Raw genomic sequence first — 13206 nt, forward strand, 5'->3', positions numbered from 1 at the left:
AACAACGCACCAAGTTAAGACAGCTGGTAATTACTTGGGCGAAGCCCAAGGTATAAAACAGGATTTCTTCTTAAGTCTCAAATGGCAAAGAGAGGTCTACTACGCGTGCGCTACATGTTGGCCGAGTGGGACTGTTGCTGTATCCTGTATCTGTGGATGGATCGCGAACGTTACAAAGTTTAAGTTGTCTTTTTGTTAAATGGTATGGGTGCGTAATAATATTCATAAACTTCACAGCTAATATTTTTGATATGTAAGCAACTGGTGTTTCCGAGTGGTGGTGTTAATTTTCTGGAAAGTAAAGGATGATTCGGCAGTCGTTGCGAAATGTGGTGCGTCAGGAGCTTCAGGGTGTTGTGTGATTCTACCAAGTTATCAGGGGACAAAATTAAAAATCAGAAAAAAATCTACAGTGTTCACTAACCGGGCGACATGTTAAATGCGGCAATGTGTCGATAAAACAGTAGCAAGCAATGATTTACGACCTAAAACCGTAAGGGATTTTTGTTTTGGTGGCAGAGGTGACCACGTGACTATGTTTATACTTCATTTGCCGCTCGCTAGGGTCTGTCGGATTATGCCAGCATAATTTTGAGCATAATACTGTATCTGGAGCATCAGGCATAATGTTGGCATAATACTAATGTATTTTGCAGCATAATGCTGTTGTTTCTGAAAACTGTGAAAAGTGTATGCAAATTTTGCCAGCAACTCCAGCTAGAGTGTACAAAGTTGATAAAAGCGGGAATATTTTAGGAACTGGATACCTTAAACTCGTACCCAGTGCATTTTGGTATAATCAAAGGCCTGGTTACCTCTTTATGCCAGGCTTTCAAGCGTGTATAGTGCTCGTGGGTTTGCATCATGGTAGAATCAGATAATTCAGAAAGGTTAGGAATGTTTAATAATAGGTACGGTCCTATGGGGGGTGGGGTGGAAGTGTCATTTTAGTCCGGCATAATTTGAGCATTATACCTCCAGCCGAGCATAATTTTGAGCATAATACCCTGCTTTCACGGGTGACGCCCGAAAGCATAATACTCTATTTTACGAGCATAATCCAACAGACTCTACCGCTCGCTGTTTTCAGTTTCTCAGAAGTGTTGCGTAAGCATCAAAGGTGATAATAATTATTTCGCATTTTTTTAAGAAAACATAACCGCGAATCTCACGTTTACTCTCTAAAAACAGCGATCGAGCAGGTAGCAGTCAATTATGGAATGAACGCGACGCTTTTGCTTGTTTTTGTGAATTCAAGCTAGTTATATCGCATCGAAGGATACCCATAACACAAGCGTTGAAGTTGAAAAAACGAATGAATCTGTGAGACAAAATACGATCTGAGCGTGATATCTGGAGTGATAACGATCAAAACACTGTTTGTTTGTTTGTTTGTTTACCTTGCGGTTTGAAGCGGCATCTCATTGGTGACTAAATGATGGTTTTTGATACTCAAGCAAGTCGATATTGCGTCGCTGTTTTGCTTAGAAATCGCGACTGAGTTAAAGTGACGAGAAATGTCGTCTAGTACGCTCATTCCACAGACAAATACACACGCCGTTCACGGTAGACTCACTCTAAAAGATGTTGAGCGTCTTCGGAACGGGTCGGTGCGCGAACTCAAAGAAAAAGCAAGAGATATTCAATGATACCAAATGGACGAATGGACAGATTGTCAAAACAAAATGGAAAGCAGTTGCTCCACTTTCGTACCTCTTGTGGTAAATGCAGTGATTTTTCTGATTTTTGTATTAATTTATACTCCTTTTTTTGTATATATATATATATATATATATATATATATATTTTTTTTTTTTTGGCATGTTCCACAAGTGCAATGTTCGCGATTGTGCATCATTGGCAAAATCTGTTGTAATCGTGTTTGATGATCGTAGTGATGTGTTGGAGAAAACTATGAAGGTTACTGTATCTAGTCTACCAAAGGAAATTTTACAATAACTGTCCAAATTCCCGCCCGCTGATTGGCTCGTAGCTATTGTCTATAAGAGTACAGACAATAAAAATGACGTCAGATGTAACGCGCACGCTTTCTCAACGAAAAAAATAGCCCATTGCGCTCGTACTGCGGCTCGTGGTTCCACTTGAGTTTTGAGCATTTTTTTGACGTCATTTTATGGCCTATAAGAGTATAGACCATAGAAAACTGCCGTCGATTTGTTAAATGGTGTTCCAGTGAAAATAAACGTAATTTTATTGAGATTTCCTCAAGCGAATTTATTCTTAGCAAAAATAATCGTGTTGGCTTTCACAGGTGTGTGTTTCGACGTGATCGTGCGCCCAGATCGTGCTACCAGTGAAAAAGCTGAAACATCTGTCACAGAAAGCCCAGAAAATAAGGCTATCAGGGTGGAGAAGTATTCGCACAAATACTCCTCTGTCGCCATAATTCATCACTACCAGTGGAACCACAAATACTCCTTTGTTGCCAAAATTCATCACTACCTGACTGGAACCACAAATCAGACTCCTCTGTCGCCAAAATCCATCACTACCACTGGAACCACAAATACTCTTTTGTCTCCAAAATTCATCATTATCTTAGATTCACTTCATTGCCTGATTTCATACCGTGGGGGTCTGGGTACAAGTCTGTGTATTATGGGATGTGGGACTCAACACCCACATAGCCAGAAAGAGGCGAGATAGAGCCATTCAAAAACTTAAAAAATTTACTAAGAAATGTATGGAACGCCGGACTAATCGTCCGTCACGTCCGGCGTTCCATACATTTCTTAGTAAAATTTGGAGTTTTTGAATGGCTGTATCTTTCCTAATATTAGCTTGATTAACACCAACTTGAGAATGTTGTAAACTTCGGTGTGCTCTTTCTGGCTATGTGGCTGTTGAGTCCCATAACCCATAATACACAGACTCGTACCCAGACCCCCACGGTATGAAATCAAGCAATGGTTACAAAATCCAACATGTTTAGTAAGAGAGTAATGTTTTATTTTGTTTATTCATCCTTTGCGTGATATTTTCGGTTGAGCTACATCACGTTTATCGCAAATACAAAGTGAAGCCTTAGACTCTCAGCGAGTCTTTCATCGTTCACCTGTCATCAAAGACTGAACTAACGTGAATGCTCAGATACTCCTAATACAACGACGCCCAAGTATACGCTCCCACAGCGTCTGGTTTTTTGTAAATGTTACAGTGCAACGAACTCAACCGGGGCCACCCAACATTGATCAGCCAATCACAGGTCACGTTTACAACAAAGGAGTCTGGCTTTGGTAGTTTGAAAACCAATCAAAAACGAGAACATTTCTTTAAATTTCAAAGTGTCGGTTTTATCGGTGGCCCCAGTTGAGTTTGTTTTGTAAGTAATTAGCTTTATAATGATTGTTTTAAGGTGGCCGAATACAGTTTTCTAGTATATAGGTGTTAGTAAACGTTTTTTGCAAACTATGTACTTGTGGATGCCCGAAATTAGCATGCTGCAAGATTAACTAAGAAGGAATAAATTTAGATACTTGTTGTTGAGATAGGTGCCATTGCCATAGCATTGAGCGAGCTATTAACCGTCCACAAATATTTAGTTTTCCTTAATTTTTAGAAAATGCACTCGTTTGATTTTTTCCATTTTTTGTCTCCAGAAATTAACTAAAAAAAATACATGTACTGACATAGTGACACTGCTTTCACGTAATTTTGACAGAGAAATCTCATGTAAATATTGGTTTTGCACTTTAATGTTTTGTGAAGATACCCTCTGTAAGATTTGCGTTTTTGTTTGCAAGAGAGTTACGTGTTTAGAGAACTAATGTTTTGTCAAATTTCATGAAATTCTAATAAGCGGTTCCTAAGAAAACAGTTCAGTCATTTCCACTAAAACAACCAGTCACAATTTTTTGGTCAAATGCGCATGTGGGTTTTCAATTGGGTTTTCAATTAAGAAAAAAGAAAGAAACAGGGTTTACAACAAGAAACTGAATTATTTCACGAACAAAACTCAACTTTGTGCTCCATTTGATATAAAATTGAGGGATCGCTTTATCAATGCCATATTTGCTTAACACAACCCTAGCACACGCTTACTAGCATCATTAAATGAACCTTTCAAGCTTGCGCAAACTGTGTGCGGCCACCTGTATTTTCCACCTACCTTCAGTTCCACTTCTTAGATGAGTTTGAGAGGCTGCAGGGAAAGGAAACTGTCTTAACTCGCAGAAAATTGTAATATGCAAACATGTATGTCATTATACTCATAAAGAAAGACACTGGACGAATGGAAAGGAGGGTCTTGAAGAACCTTAGATCTCAGCCTGTGAATGCCGAGGGCTTTTCCAGCTCCACAATAGCGTCAGTGTATAACAAAGAAAATTATATTCACACAATAAACAGATTTTTAGGGTCAATTTAAATAACGATTTGATTTTAAAACTGACTTTTAAAATGTCTCATAAATGCCATTTGATGGTTGTTGGGATTATTCAAAATGTTCCCATCCACCTTCTGTTCCACTTCTCAGGATTTTGATTGAAAACTTGCTCTTACAATTATTAATGTGTTCTAAATGCCATGGGGCAGTTGTTGGGATTATACAAAATGTTTCCACCTACCTTGAGTTCCACTTCTCGGGTGAGTTTGAGGGGCTACAGGGAAAGGAAGCTGAGTGTTAACTGCTACTGAAGACTGGCTTCCACCAGAAAATCCTTCAGAGAAGAAAATTGCAATTAACAAAATTATACAACATAGCACTTTTAGTTTCAGAATGAATGTACAACGAGACAGCAGCATACAGCAGGTACATGAATGCAAGGAGAAAAAGCCACATACATGTAAGTACACCACTAGCATAAAAACTAATTATTGTTTAATGATCGACACACCAAGACAGCTGACAATTGAAGGGCTGAGAGCATATAATCACCCAAATGACTTTTTAGATCGCTTTTTCTTGTTTTAGCTCAGATTCACCGGGTTTTTTTATGTGGCCTTGAATTCCTTAAGGAAACTGTGCTCAATGTTTCATTTGTTGCTTTGCCGCACAATTTACAAAGCAGCAGATAAAATATTGGAGCAACATTCTCTGAACGAATTCAAATCCTCATGCAAAAATTGAGGCCAATCTTTACCTAAACAACAAAAAGTGATCTTTCCCTGTGGTCTCTCAAACTCATCTGACAGGTGGAATTAAAGGCAGGTGGAAACATTTTGAATAATCCCAGTAACTGTTGCATGGCAAAAAATGTGGCCAATCTTAACCTAAACAACAAAAAGCAATCTGAAAAGTCATTTGGGTTGATTATGCTGTCGGCCCTTCAATTTTTGCAAATATTACCGATAGTTTTGGTGGAATAAATCTAAATGTTTACACCTACTTTCAGTTCCACTTCTTAGATGAGTCTGAGACTTGACAGGGAGAGGAAGCTGACTGTAACCTGCTACTGAAGACTGACTTCCAACAGAATAACCTTTAGAGGGGAAAATTGTATACTATACATCACCAGTGATTTCAGTAAAAAACAATATTTCTTGCACAGACAGCAGTCTGTAACATTTACATAAATGCAGGAACAAAGGTCATAAACGTACATCAGAAACCTTATTGTTTAATGATTTTCGCAGATGCTACCTGATAGTTTCCTTGTAACTGTTTTGGCAAAGTGATTCATGCCTACCTTCTGTTCCACTTGTCAGATGAGTTTGAGAGGCTGCAGGGAAAGGAAGCTGACTGTAACCCGCTACTGAAGACTGACTTCCATCAGAAAAACCTTCAGAGGGGAAAACTGTAATAAGCAAAATTATACAACATAGCATCTTAGGGGTGTGAAAATACACAGTGCTTGAATCAGTAACATCAACATACAGTGATGTACATCATGTATTGGCCTTTATTTCATTGTACCCCAGACCACTATCACAGACCATTGCATTATTATTCTTTACCAAGTCAAAGCATGCAATAATATGGGGAAGCTTATTAACGTTCCATCCAACATCCAAGTTGTGACAATTTGTCCTCTGAGTTGTTACTTCCAAAATCCAACATCCAAGTTGTTTGATCTGATATTAAGCTTGTGAAAATTTGACATCAGTGAGTTGTGAGAATGTGACATCTGAGTTGCAAAACTCTGGCATTCAAGTACAATCCTCCAAAGCCCTCACACATGTAAGTCTCATACGTTAAGCCAACAGTAAACTTTTGTCAGTAAACAATACTTGGGAGGCACCTTCACTTAGAAGGGCTTTGTAAATCTGGTCTTTTTATACCACAGGGCACGTCGGCCGTTATTAATGCAACAAAGGAATTTTACCTGAAGTGATGTTCATCATTCTTTGCACAAGTGACCTGCACTGCCCCTCCCAGCTGTAAACCTTTGCATACTCTTCACAGATAGACTTCATTTCCACAAGTCGTACATTTCTTCTTCTCTGACGGACACTCCTGATTGCCTCTGCCCACCTGTTAGGATCGTTTGAATCCACTACACAGTTTGAACCATGAGGCACATTCTTAAGAGCTTCTCCGAGACCAGAGTTACCACTTACAAGCACAGGAAGACCAGCAGATAGAGCTTCAAGAGCAGGCAGACCAAACCCCTCGGATCTTGATGGCATTATAGCAAGGTTTACCTCACAAAGCTGCTCAGCCAGCTTCTCTCTTTCTTTGAAACCAGGTACAACAAGTTGATCACGGGAAATGCCTTGCTGGAGCAACATTTCTGCTACTTGCTGCTCTCTTCCACTTTCTACTCCAACAACCTTCAGTTTGTAGGGCTGTGGCATGTCTTTCAACTTTGCAATTGCCTGAGCAGCAATGTCATAACCTTTCAGCTGCAAGTCTTCACTGTCACCATTCCCTAGCAACAGAACAGAAAATGTTCTTCTTTCCTCAGATGCTTGCTTTACATCAGCAAACTCAGAAAAGATGCCTGGGGTGAGGTTGAGAACATTTTGATCTTTCTGAAAAGGACGCAGATATCCTGAGAAAGCTTCTGCCAGCTTGGGTCCAACTGCTACAACTTGATCAGACAATTCACAGAGTTTAACTTCTACTTTGTGCTTTTCCTCTCCTTTAGAAACAGCATCTGCATTGTTTTTGAACATTCCAAGCTCTTCAGGGTCAGTATGGACAACCTGAATCCATTTACATGTACAATCATGGTGGCGTTTAATGACTTGTACTTGTTTACCAAGCTGAACTCCATGGCCTATCACACAGTCCATAACATGACCTTTTGGAATAGTTGCCAACCAATCAACTGGGTCATAACCAGGCATTTCTTCTGCCTGAAGAAGATGGACATTGTGACTAGCAGCAATTCTTTTATCCTTTTCATTACATTCAGGGAGATAGACACTGACTTGCACATCAGGGAACTTTGCCAACTGAATGGCAAGCTCTCTATTGATGGTTGACACACCTCCTTTTGTTGATCTCCATTCACTGCTTAGAAGAGTCACTCTCAATGTTCTTCTGGAGGACAAACTTGGGGCTTCCTCTTCATGACCTTCCTGTGATGTAGAGGCTATGTTAAGAAAGGAGGACTCCTAAAAATAAGAGGAAAAAAGACAATATATTAACTGATAAGCTGACAGCAGTGTGCTTCCTTCTCAACTCAATTAGTCAAGGCAAAGGGTTTATAAGCAAAGAATATTGGGCAAATTATTATAAATATGCAGATATCCATTTTCTGCTTTGAGAAAACAGTGTTTTGCTTGAAGTGAGGAGGTAAAACTTAACTTGCAGTTGCAAAAACATTCTGGAATATTTTGGCATGTCTTAACTGGAATGTAAAAACAAACAAATCCACTGATTCCCTTAAAATTGACGAACCCCACCTTTATCTTCAAAATCAACCCATTCTCTTCATGACTGTCTGCACAACATTGGCTGATCAGCCAGGAGTCATAACATGAATTTGAGAATTTACTGAAAGTTTGAGGTTTGGGGAAAATTGGCAGACAGCATATGAACAGCATACCATATGTGTTCAGTGCAACGTGCTTACTAGTACGTCTGTAACCGAGGCTATACAGATTATTGTATCTTGTTTTACATCAAAACTCACTGTGTGTATAGGGCTTTTTTGTTAAGCATTTGATTAAGGGTGGACCAAATTTAACTTAGCAGGAACCACATGGTAAATTTGCTCTCAACCTTTTGTATACAGCCAAAAAATAGCCAGGATAAAGCATAATTATACAAATGTAATTGGCAAGTAATGGTCCCTGCATCCATGCTCTAACAAAAACCCTGCCGTGTGTAAGTTAATAAAACAATAACTATTAAACTAAAGGATTTTCAACGTTTCTAAATACTACATGTACACAAATCAGTCATAAACTTGTTGCAGGCTGAATCCCTGTCATCTTATGCCAACCTTAACCTGTCGCTTTACCTGTAATTCTGTAAAAAGTTATGTTCACTGAAACATAATTAGAAATACTGTTTCTTCAGTTTACTATTCAAAATCTATTTTTATGAAATCTCCTTCACAGTACAAAGCCAGCCAAGTTGTTAAATATATGAAATCCAATTTAGTTTCTATGACAAGCTTAATTCAACCTTAATTTGTCAATTGACAAAATTAAGTAGCATGTCGTTATCTATTACTTCACACCACCAGTTCATTGTCACATCCAGAAGAATTTAAGGTTACAGCTGATCATAACAGACAACAAAGTTTCCCCTTAAGGCCAACGATAATACCTTTGATAGCCTTGACATCACAGGAAGCCTTTAATCTTGTTGATTACTGAAACTGAAAAAAAAAAAAAAAAATAGAGAATCATGCAAACATTTAGTAGGAACTGTGATTTTAATTTAGTTTAGATTTATAATTATGCACAGGAAAAATTTTGAAAGTTCCAATAAGAAACTAAAAAAATAAAAATAAAAATTGATTGACAGAAGCAAACAAAAGAGGGAGATGGGGAGAACTCTTATTAGGTGAATCTGTTTAATCTGCTTACCCACAAGATGCCCTAAACTGATTACAGAGATAGTGGCAACAAATACATTGTACAGTCAAACAGCAACAGGTTTTAAAACATTCTACTGTACCCTTAGTTTCTTCTTTCCTCATAACAGATGTACCGACCAAAATGCTTTGACTGTAATTCAAACTTCTCTATCACCCATACAACAACGCTAATTAATATTAATATATAAAAAGTAGGAAATTGCTGGTTTCAATGTTGTAACTTACTAAATCATACTCCAAGAACATTTGCACATCTTGAACCAACTCTTTAACACTTGAACTGATAGATAAACTGAAAATAAGAATAGAAAAAACACAACAAAGGTAAGTTAGATGTATTCCCCAGCACATTAATCAATAGGGTTGCGGCTAAAAGTGACATGATGACGAGATTTGTTGAGGTTTGTCAAATCCATCATTAGTAATGAACATTATTTGTATTTTTTTTTGTCTCAAACCTAAATTTCAGCAATTTTGTCAAAGCACTGAAGTGGCCAGTATGACTTAAATCTCTTGGGATGACCACCGTTACAAGTAACCATTTCCCTTTGAAGCAGCCATTATTAGGAAACCCCATGAAAACCAACCACGCAGTCTCAGTAAATAATAATGAACATAGTATCGTTATTTATTTTACAAACTCTTGGAAGTGACTATATCTAATGCTAGTGACATGTTCTTAATGTCAATTCTCAAAGGAAATGTAACCATTCCATTTGCCTCAAAATGTTGGATAACAGAGAAAATATTTGAGAACCTGATTCAAATTAGTCAAAGCCACGATCTTCCGCACGCATACATTGTATCAGATGATGGTCAAGTGAGCTTAATGTCCCTGCTCACCTCTTGTGTTATGAGGTTTGTGTTACAAGGCAGTAGCTGCATATATCATGAATAACGAATAAGAGAGTATAACACTTGGGATCATTACAGGTCCACAACTGACATATTTATACAATTTTTAACATGTATGAATAGTGAAAGGTTATTGAGTTTCAACTACAAAATATTAAGAGCAACTTTCCCTAACCACCGCGTGAGGGGCGGCACAAGGTCGGAAAAATGGACCCCTTGATATTTCGTCCAGAGATAACCTATGGTATGCTAAGAATCGTGATATAAGTTTTAGGTTCTAGAGTTTTTACATTTTTGAGAAAATTACGAAAAACCGTCGACAACCGGTGAAGCCGAAAAATCACAGGAATGAGGTCAAATTTCATGATCAGATAATCGAACTCGCGTGAAGGCGCATAGCAAATTATGGTTTTTCCTCGTTTATAATTATATTTAAGAGGTATTGCTAAGCTGCTTTGATGATAGTTTAGACTTACAATTGTAATTCCGAATTCCTGGAGAGCAAGCGAAGAGAACCGAAATTTGTAGACTTTGAAAATCAAAAATTCCATACCATTTTCAAACATCTCAAAACATACTCGGTATTATGTAGAATTCTTTCAAAATTCAATTCTAGCAAGTAAAAGAGCTGTTTGTGAACGTGATATAATTTTTTTCTTGGCAAAAGTTATTTGTGAGGCGAGCGGCTCCATGCAAGTTGACCCAATTTGACCTTTCGAAGAGATCTTGTTTAACCAGGAAATGTAAACAATTCTACTATCCTTAGCTCGCTTTCTGAGCAAACCATTGTAAAACCCTGCCATTTCCCATCAAAACTACCCAGTTAACCTGAGATAATACTTCGGTTACAGCTTACCTTCCAAATGGGTGTTTGAAGGCAAATAATTTTGATGTTCTTCGCTAATTTTCCCGTGTCTTGCTGCCGTGCTTAGCCACCGGCCTTTTCATCACTACGGCATTTTCTAAGCGTCACCTCTTTCTGGGTTGTCCAATATTTTTGTAGGACCTGGATCCATGTCTTGCATATAAAGCATCCTCTGGTTATCTACTGAGTTTTGTATTGAATATTTCTAATGAAAAGAGGCAAGAATGTGAAGAAACTAATTGAACTGAAAAACAGAGGCAGATCGATGTCACGCAATCTTTACATCCAAGTGATCACGTGCCGCAAATACATCCGCGTGGATATTTTTGTCTTGCTCTTGCTCATTTCTTCATTTTCTTCCTTACTAGCATACAATGTTTTCCTTTTGATTTTTTGTAACTTTTTTATTTGTAAGCACAAGCCTATTTCGAAGGAGAGTTCTTTGTATGCAATACTTTGAGTCGGTGTATATACACGCAACACATTTACTTTTCCCATTTATTTCGAGTGACTGTGCAACAAACTAGAAATCCTATCTAGTTTTAGCTCCAAAAGTCAAATGCCTGGGAAGGTCCATTGCTAATGATTTCCTAAAGCAGAAGAAAGGGAATAGTGATATATATCTGAAAAAGGGCTAGTTACTGGCCGCAAAGCGAGTTTTGTAATTTGTATTAATTGTATTTACCGATTTGCCCATGGCAGGTGAATACGCAAATAGGTCCCCTTTGTGGCGTATCTAACTTTTTTAGGATTATGTTCGACAAGATACGTTTTGAGAATGATGAATTGTTCTAGAAAGTGACACAGGCACACTCGCAAAAAAGAAATCCGAGCGCTCCTCGGATTTCTTTCTTCCGAGTATGCCTGTGTCACTTTCTAGAATAATTTATCATTCTCATTCATTCACCAGGCTTGAAATATACCATCACATTTATTTCATATACGACACGTTCGACATTCAAATCCTAGCAGTATGCAGGATGTTTTTCCCGTGAACCTAGTTTAATGGCCTTAGCTCCCACGAGTCTCCTGTAGCTCAGTGGTGCAGCATCCGAACTACTAATCGGAAGGTCTTAGGTTCGACTCCTGGTAGGAGCACTCGGATTTCTTATTTCCCAGTATGCCTGTGTCACTTTCTAGAATAATTCATCATTCTCATACATTCACCAGGCTGGAAATATACCGCATCACATTTATTTCAAAAAGGCAGGGCTGTCAACTCTCCGGGATAATCCGGGAGTCTCCAGATTTTGAACCTTATCTCCCGATCTCCAGATTTATGTCTGTAATCTCCAGATTTTGAGCCGTATCTTCTGGTCTCCAGATTTATGTCTGTAATCTCCCGGATAATTGACGAAGTTTTCTATTTGTCGTAGACTCGAATTTGCTGACAAGTATATGTAAAATGTTTAGCGTTGTTTCTGTTAGTGTTTAATGTCCTCCCCCCCCCCCCCCCCCCCCCAATGCTCACTGAACCCGTGACTTTGGCCTGGTGGGACACCTCTGTAAGGCTCTTTGTTATTGCTGTCCGGGGAAGTCATATTCTCCATATTTGAAGACGTGTGAGGTTGACAGTCCTGTAAAGGTGCCTTTTGATGCAGAAGTAGACGCACGCTTTTATATGATTCTCGAAAACTATCCCTTTGGAAACTGAAAATGATTTGCTTTTGGGTTCGCACAGTACAAGACATGTTTCTTTTTGCACGAGTAAAGAGCATGTAAAACTGTTTTGAGAGTTGCCATCGAGAGAGATCTGTGGCAAACGGTTTGTTTACCTCTATTAAAAAGGTTCTAAATATAGAATTCTCACTTATTGATCGTTCGCCCGATAAGCGAAGCTACGTAGCAGGTGCGAGGCTCCTAACTTTTTCTTAAATTCGGGAAACCTTATTACGCGGACAAACTCCACTAGATTAAAATCTTTTCAACTTACAAAGATATGTGCAGGAAAATGAGTTTAGGTCTTTTAAAGTGCATTGTATAACCTTGAGCGCTCACTTTGTCAAAAAAAAAATTCCTTTGAAATCAAACATTATTTACAATTCGGCAACATTAATTAGGACGCATGTGTTTACTTCTGCCGAAATTGAGTCATTTGCTTTTGACCGCTTTGGCCACCAACTAGCCGCTGAAACGAGCAATTTCTCTCCATCTTCCAATTTTTCAACCGATGACGCAGAGCAAATTCGGCAGAAGTAAACACATGCGTCCTAATTACTCGGAATGCCGAATTGTAAATAATGTTTGATTTCAAATTTTTTTTTTTTGACAAAGTGAGCGCTCAAGGTTATACAATACACTTACAGCGGTTACCAATAACACGCGACCCATCGCCTTCAAAAGACTTCGACAAAGTTGCGTTTTGGTGGACGTCAATCAAAGAAAAGCCGTTGAAATTATTTTCAATTCTGACAAGATTCCAAGGTAACCCAGCAAGAAACTGAGAATTTTTGCTTCGCTAAGAGAAGGTAAACTTTATTTAAATTGATTTCCCAGCTAGATCAAGGGAAAATAAAAGGTATTTTTGAA

The 13206-nt window shown here is 38.4% G+C and overlaps 2 protein-coding genes across 2 annotated transcripts in view; both read right to left on the reverse strand.

Moving 5' to 3' along the window:
* LOC146463494 (uncharacterized) overlaps positions 1 to 13206 on the reverse strand; it is a 333098-nt gene that overhangs the window by 8272 nt on the left and 311620 nt on the right. The gene's annotated exons all lie outside the window — the stretch shown is intronic.
* The window catches only part of LOC146463495 (uncharacterized), a 38347-nt gene continuing 29211 nt past the window's right edge, over positions 4071 to 13206 (reverse strand). Inside the window, exons 3-9 of the mRNA XM_085084198.1 lie at positions 9183 to 9249; positions 8684 to 8735; positions 6285 to 7521; positions 5649 to 5741; positions 5349 to 5441; positions 4587 to 4679; positions 4071 to 4162 (exon numbers count right to left, since the gene is read on the reverse strand). Of these exons, the coding sequence (XP_084940324.1) occupies positions 4071 to 4162; positions 4587 to 4679; positions 5349 to 5441; positions 5649 to 5741; positions 6285 to 7521; positions 8684 to 8701 (1626 nt within the window). The 5' untranslated portion in view covers positions 8702 to 8735; positions 9183 to 9249. The remainder of the gene's footprint in view (positions 4163 to 4586; positions 4680 to 5348; positions 5442 to 5648; positions 5742 to 6284; positions 7522 to 8683; positions 8736 to 9182; positions 9250 to 13206) is intronic.

Source organism: Pavona decussata, unplaced genomic scaffold, assembly GCF_977016875.1.
Source record: "Pavona decussata unplaced genomic scaffold, jaPavDecu1.1 SCAFFOLD_175, whole genome shotgun sequence".
Taxonomy (NCBI): Eukaryota; Metazoa; Cnidaria; class Anthozoa; order Scleractinia; family Agariciidae; genus Pavona; species Pavona decussata.